Raw genomic sequence first — 7,269 nt, forward strand, 5'->3', positions numbered from 1 at the left:
AACAATCCATCTACTGACGGCCTACATGCACAGTCCCACCTACACACACACTGTACATTCATGCATGCAGCTAATATTCATACACACACATGTACATGCAGACACACACTCAGTTCAAAGATTATTTTTATCCACGCACAAGAGTGATGCAAATGATGGTGCGAGGGAGGGTGACACTTAGGTGGATTAAAACTCCTGACATCATGGTTACACAGTGTCCGCTGTGCCACCACCATACCCCACATTTACGCATTTGGCAGTCACACAGCTTGGCAGCTGTTGGGAAAAACATATTATGTTTAGTGTAAAATTATTCTGGTCTATAAACAGCATGGGAGAGAAAGGAAAGGGTAAATCAACCTTGAGGCATTTGCAGATCACAGGCTCTTCTCTACTCAATACTCTATGCATTAAAATGTCACCATGTACTGTTGTTAGAGAAGTGGATGGTGTGTGTCACTCATCTATTTCACCAACTGAACTGATGAGAAACAGTGGTTTCAGTGTTGTGTCCGATGGAGCAGCCACTCTGTTTAATAGAATTTTATTGGACTCAGTGATGAATATGGTCAAAACGTTGTTTCAGATGCCACAAACAAACAAACAAAAATGAAGAAATGAAATTAATGGTAAATCAGTGATCAGAACAGGGACCATGTGCAGGGACAGAAACTATTATACAATGCACTCTAATCCACCCTTCTGGGAAGGGACATGGCTAAAAATTACTCATAAATGATATTAAAAAGATCCATAATGCAGATAAGTTATATTAAAAAACAAAACTAATAAATACTGGAAATAAGTTTTATTTCAGTGTGATTTGAATGCTTTTATTTTAATACAAGCAGTTAGGATTGAGATTGAGTACAGTGAGCATAGAATGTTTTTTGGCTGAATAAACTGACCTGGCAGTGGCAGACTTCTGGTTCAGAAAAAGAGAACAGATAGAGCTCCATCTAGTGTAAAAACCATAGCAGTACAGACTTTCAATTCACAGTGGGCTGCAGAGGTTTGTTAACCTCACTTCTTTCTAGCTCCAACCCCCAGATTTATGACACTGACTCCAACAAAATCACTTTTGAGGCAATTTATCAGATTTTACACAGCTTCCTCTGGAGACACACAAAGCTTTGCATAACTTTGATGTGTAAAATATGCAGAGTTCTCCTTTAATGTAACATTTTAAGCATGGTGGAAAACAAGACACTCTGTTTTCTACTATTCTCTTGTACAGAGATACAGTTCAGCATTAACGGTGGACAAATTGGTCATCTTTAGTCTAAGAAATGTGTTTTTATTATGGAAACAGTTACAGTTGGACTTGATGGTTGTTTTTGTTTTTTTGACTCAGTAATAGCAGATGATGCCAGAGAGGTCAGATTGTTGTTTTTCATCCTTACTTTAAAGAAATGAAACCTGAAAGCTGCATGTTTACAGTAAAATGTTTCATCACAGATAGCACAAGAAATACTCACATGAAAACATGTTTTAAATATTATTTTATTATTTTATAATGTATCATGTCTTTACAGTAATAACATCCCTCTGTTTTTCACAGAACACCCAAATCAAGTCCAAAACATTTTGTGAACTAAAATGTATGTCCATAACAGTAGTTAATAACACACAACTGTCATAGATGCATAAAGTCAATACACATTCCTACAGTTATGAATATCCAGTTTTCACACTAGGGAATACTGCATCTTTACATATTGATTGTACTCGTTATACATGAATACACATCTGAGTTTTACATAAATACATGATAACTTAAGGACTCAATTTCCAAAGAATACATTCAAGCTTTTACATTTTCCACATGTAATGTGTATCATTATGATTATCAGAGACTTAGGAAACCTGCAGATCAGGGTCAAATGAGAGATAAGAAGAAAAAAAGGAAAAAAGGACACTAACAGGGGCAGAGAGAAAAACACACGACCAAGAAGGATACAGAGGTAGAGACATGGAGTAACAGTTCAGGACAGGTTGAAGAGGAGGAGGCTGAGCTGGTGAGGAAATACCTTAAATTGATGGATGGATAGGTACAGAAACAGTGGGATGGAGAGGGAGAAAAGAGGGATGGAAGAAGGTCACATGACCTGTGGCCTTGCAGCTAGAGATAGTGCAGATGAAAGGGCATTACAGAGTGAAGAGGGGTAGAGTTGGGGATGTAAAGAAAGACTGTAAAACATAGCTATGTAGACATAATGAGGTATAATTTGAATTAAGTGCATGGGATATAGGGCAGAGTGCGCTCTAGCATGCCACCTCAGTGGACTTTGAGATGCCGTGGTCCACATTACTGTTGGAAATACTCTCCATGGAGACATCAGTGTGCGAGCGTCCACGCTTCTCCTCTGTGCCGCGTGAGTGTATCTGGCCACGCTGCAACTCGTTGGTGTGTGCACGGCTTCGAGGGCCATCGAAGGACGAGATGCTGGAGCTGGAGGTTGTCCGTGAGCGGAGTCTGGTCATGCTGGCACTGGACACTAGAGGTAGAGGAGAGACAGATTTGTGTTATCTTGCATTTGACTTTAAAGGTTCTCAAAGTTTATTCTGCTTTTAAAGATATTTCATATCAATACACCTTTTATTTCATAACAAGGAATTAATGTTCTTGATATAGCACAATATTGATTCGACCTACAGTAAATGGACTTAACAGAAACAAATGTCTAATATTTTCTGTTCTAAACATCCATGTCGGGTAAGAATCCCTTTTATGGGAAGTGATGTCTAACAGTGATAAGTTAAAAATAAATTGAATTGAACTGAGTAGTTATCATGAGTAGCTGCATTATCAGAAAAAGAAGCCACCAGCAGGGAGTCGAGAATTTAAGATTAAAATAGTTGAAGGTTAAGTCACAGTTACTTACTGTATCCCATGCCCTGGATGAAATATTTTAAGGCTTCAGTCACTTTGGCTGGCTGTGGAGAGGAAGATGAAAACTGTTAAATACATTTTCAACCAATTCGAGGTGGAGATTCTACAGTGTTTTTGGCAGAGAAGCCAATAAAATGACACAGCCTACCTGATCCACCTGAGGAAGTCCTCCACAATCCGCCATCTAGAAGGGTAAAGCACAAACAGGTTTAGACTCTCGGCTGAATCCGTCATAAACCGAAACCACTGCAGAGTAAGTTCACATTTGACAATACCACATCAGTATAAATAGTTTCTTTCCCTCAAGTGTAGCTGTCTCTCTGAATACAGTGTTAGGTTTATATCAGACATTGTATGGAGGCGTGTGTGTGTGTGTTTTAATAATTCTTTGGATGCTTATTTTGAATCAGTCAGCCGTCCGGCTACCTTGAGCAGTGTGGTCTTGGTGGGGTTGAGTTTAGAGTTGCAGTCGACCACGGCCTCCACAGCTGGAGAACTGTCTCCTACAATCAACAGAGTGGAGCACCTGCAAAACAGGAGGTCGACAAATATTATAGGCAGAGAAGGTAAGACACATAGGTTGACTGAGCCTTGTTAGTTTTACAGTGAAACCTTGACAAAAAAAGTAACTTAATTTATGTCTTTAACCATGAACAAGGATCACTGGGATGCGTGAGATTATTTTTGACTGACTTGAGTGTCCTGACATTGATGTTTCCTCCAGGAACAGGCCGCTCCACCTCCAGAGCGCTGCGATTGTTGTAGGAGCGGAGGAACTGACTCACGTTGGACTGGTTCATCGTTGTTGTGATGTGGTGACGGTATGTGGCAATGAGGTCGTGGTTGGTCTGGATCTCATCCTGAGAAATTTGACAGTAAGACAGAGATATTCTGCGTTTGATAAGGTCTAAGACTCACTGGATGTTTTTTTTAACATGTGCTTCCACTTTTGTTGTCATGGTAACTGAAGCCAGTCTTTATAGAGCAGGCCTGATACCTTACCTTTCCGAACAGGTGTGAGATGATTGTGTCTGGGAGGGTGTGGGTCCATCCAGTGATCTATGCACAAAACACACACAAAATCACATTAGTGAGAAGACAAACAAGACAGGTCATCAACACACTCTCTCTCTCTCTCTCTCTCTCACACACACACACACACACACACACACACACACACACACACACACACACACACACACACACACACACACACACACACACACACACACACACACACCACATATTGTTTACCTTGTTTGCAACAGTATCCATTAGTCCTTCAGCGTTGGGGTTGATGTTGATCAGCAGTAATCCATCCACCAGATCAGGATGATTCAGCTACACACACATGCACACACACAACAGTTCTCTTATTTATTTTGTTTCTTACAATTATGATTGTGGTTACAACATATTGCCACATAACTTACTTACACATAACAGTCTTAATTTCCACAGTCTTAGATTTTGATCAGTTATTAGACACATATAATTGTATCTGTGTAGCTTTCCTTAGGAATAAGGTGATAAATAACTCTGGCATAGATCTGATTTACATATGACAAACTATGATTCAGACAAACTAGGTGTCAGGTCATGTTCTCTCACTGTCTCAAGTTTAAATGGGATTTAGAGAAGAGATTTGAACTCACAGCGAATCTCGCCAGGATGTAGGCTCCTGCTCCAACTCCCAGTCCAATCACACTACGTAATCTGCAACGAGCACAGTCAAAAGGTCAAAAGGCTAATCAGTCAAATGTCAGTGGTTAATTTAAAGGAGAGCCTGACCAAAAGTGTTGGGTAAACATCAAATTAAATCTTAGGGACCTGAGGCGTTTCAGGTCTGTCTTACCCAAAGTGTTTTAAAACGGCAGGCAGTGCCTCAGACAGCTGGTCCATGGAAGGGTAGGTGTACCTGAGAGGTCAAAATAAATATCACTAATCAATTACAAGTGTCAAACTCATATTAAATAATGGTATAATTACAGAATTAACTATAAATACTATGAGAGTAAGACTGCCATAGAAAGAGAGACAGAGTAATGAGGGCAGTCTCCTTACGCAGTAGGGAGAGTTTTGGCTCCCTCATGTTGTCCTGGTGCTTCAACATGACAAATAGGCACTTGTCTGATGATTTCCTGCATGTCCTCATGGTTGAGCAGAGTCTCAAAACAGGTCTTGTCTACAGGGAGATAAAGCAAAAATGGCATCACTGAACTATTAATATATGTGTTTGCAGTGACAAAAAAAAATCAAGTGATAAATCACTCAAGAGTCAAAACACACAAGAGTATCAAAAGGTAAGAAAACACATAAGATTTATCTCACAAGGACATAGAAAGCATAGTGTATATATACATCAATACATCAATGCAGGTGAACTTTGAATTACAGTAAAATGCACAAACACCATTGAAAATCTAGTTCTTTAGTCATCGGATATATACACACAAGAATAGTTCAGTTGCCTGCGATTTGACATCATTAACTTAGATGTGAAGGCATGTGTGCACCTCATCCTTTTACTGGGAAAATTCACCACATCTTTGGTAAGGTTTGGAATTTTTCCCACTTGTATAAAGGCATATTGTAATATATCTGCGCACAGACACTGTCACTTGGCATTATTGTGGGGTTAAGAGATGAGACTTACGGTTCAGTCCAACATCGTGAAAGGTCAGGATAACAGGACGGTTTGCCCTAGGAGTCCCTGTCATGATGCAGTGGACGTTCCCATACTGAGTCTCTATGTGCTCCTCCTAAAACAAAAACACAGAGTCAGTTACACTTTCAGATTTTTCAGACATACTAGTAGTACAATATTGACAATATTGAATAGTGGTCTCTGTAGCCACACATTACCCAGCTAAAAATCATTTAACGTTGCTCAAAGATTAGAGTTAAAACAGTGAATCCATCCTCAAGGTTAACTTAAGTTCCCTGTGATACTTACTGTGATTTGAGGCTCAAAGACTGAGTCACACTCGTTCTCCTCCAGGACCATGGCTGCTGATGCAGAGTAGATCACAAAAGAAACAAGAGAGTTGTGCAGCAGATGAAGAGCAGGTGTCCTCAGGTGGATCCTTAACTTCCTTTTGCAAATTAATTTCTCTCCTAGTTGGTATTTCTGGACATTTCCAGTCCCGTAAAACGAAACGACTTGATAGTGTAAGTATATAGTTGACAGTTCTGTACAGTATGTATGTGACAGACTATATGTTTGAGCTGGTTTATATATCCTCTCACACTGATCTGTCTCTAAGCCTTAACTCCAACCTCACACGTGGCCAACTGGCCTCTTCCTGTTTTAATCTGACCTCAGGCTGCTGCATTCCCACAGAGACATCACTGGATTTCTACAGGGAATTAACCAGAACACCTAAACTGCAAAAACTAAACTCCACTGTGCAATATTCATGCACCTTAATGTGTTTTGGGGGAAAAAGCCAGCTCTAATGACTATAATGAAACTAGAGCTGTGAAAATGAAATGTGTTTCTAGGTATTTATTTTATTCTTTAAATGTCTTATGCAGAAACACTGAAATGAATGGAAAGCAAACAAACTCCTGTTATCTAGGACAATAAATCTGATTAAATGCGTCCTCTAATAAAACTTGTTACCTGGGAACTTAAGTAAAATTCAAGCTTGTTATTTTTTGCTGCAGGTCATCAGGGGAATAGCAACACCTTCAGCCAAACCATGAGCAGGTCAGCTGTCTAATCTCAGTGTACCATCTGTTCCTCACAGCAAAACATTCTGCTCCCTGCATTGCAGTAACCTTGACCCTCCTGATAAAGTATAGTAACTTAAGCTGGATAGCATCTCTGAACTCTGTGTCATGTTGTTCTTACACAGCACTATAACTAAAATGAACTCCTATGGGCTGTAGGTTTAATCATGTCTGCAAAAACATGTTAACACAACAACAAAACAAAAAAGTTCAACAGGTTATTCTGTGCTAACCTTGAAAAAGCCATTACAGCAGATGTCCTTTGAGTCAATGCAAGGGTTAGTCTGGGGACATCACTTCTTTTATTCACGTCATTTCATTTTTAAAGCAGTTTTTAAAAGTAACACTGATCTTAGGTAATTTCCCGCTATTAGTCTGTGAAATGAAAACAAATGTGATCCTTCAGTGGAAATAAAAAGGGATTAACGGTGATGGTTGATCACAATCCTGTGAATACCTTTGTGCATTTAGTTTTTGTTTTATTATTATTATTTTTTTATTTAAATTTGCATTTTTACAAAATCCAACAAAATAGAAACTGGTAGAAATGAAGGCTGTGTGGATGTGAGAAGCTCTCTGTTTAAAATCAGTCTCTCCGTGTATGTGAATGTCTCACAGTGACTGAACTGTCCGTCCAACAC

The 7,269-nt window shown here is 39.4% G+C and overlaps 1 protein-coding gene across 1 annotated transcript; it reads right to left on the bottom strand.

Moving 5' to 3' along the window:
* Positions 1-2,265: 2,265 nt before the first annotated feature.
* Positions 2,266-5,934, bottom strand: LOC121185912 (protein NDRG1-like). Its single transcript, XM_041044429.1, has 12 exons — positions 5,850-5,934; positions 5,550-5,655; positions 4,958-5,078; positions 4,749-4,811; positions 4,549-4,609; positions 4,148-4,234; positions 3,896-3,952; positions 3,587-3,753; positions 3,320-3,419; positions 3,042-3,077; positions 2,886-2,937; positions 2,266-2,498 (listed from the first exon to the last, which is right to left on the bottom strand). The coding sequence occupies exons 1-12, from the start codon at positions 5,898-5,900 to the stop codon at positions 2,266-2,268; spliced, it is 1,134 nt and encodes a 377-aa protein (XP_040900363.1). The 5' UTR covers positions 5,901-5,934.
* Positions 5,935-7,269: the final 1,335 nt, after the last annotated feature.

This window comes from Toxotes jaculatrix, chromosome 8 (assembly GCF_017976425.1).
Source record: "Toxotes jaculatrix isolate fToxJac2 chromosome 8, fToxJac2.pri, whole genome shotgun sequence".
Taxonomy (NCBI): Eukaryota; Metazoa; Chordata; class Actinopteri; family Toxotidae; genus Toxotes; species Toxotes jaculatrix.

What these genes read in the sequence shown, in the direction of transcription:
- LOC121185912 (XM_041044429.1), bottom strand. Translation starts at nt 5,900, where the DNA reads ATGGTCCTGGAGGAGAACGAGTGTGACTCAGTCTTTGAGCCTCAAATC. An exon ending in GCCAAAACTCTCCCTACTGC is followed by an intron (nt 4,812 to 4,957) that starts GTAAGGAGACTG and finishes TTGACCTCTCAG; the next exon opens with GTACACCTACCCTTCCATGG. An exon ending in TCTCACACCTGTTCGGAAAG is followed by an intron (nt 3,754 to 3,895) that starts GTAAGGTATCAG and finishes CAAATTTCTCAG; the next exon opens with GATGAGATCCAGACCAACCA.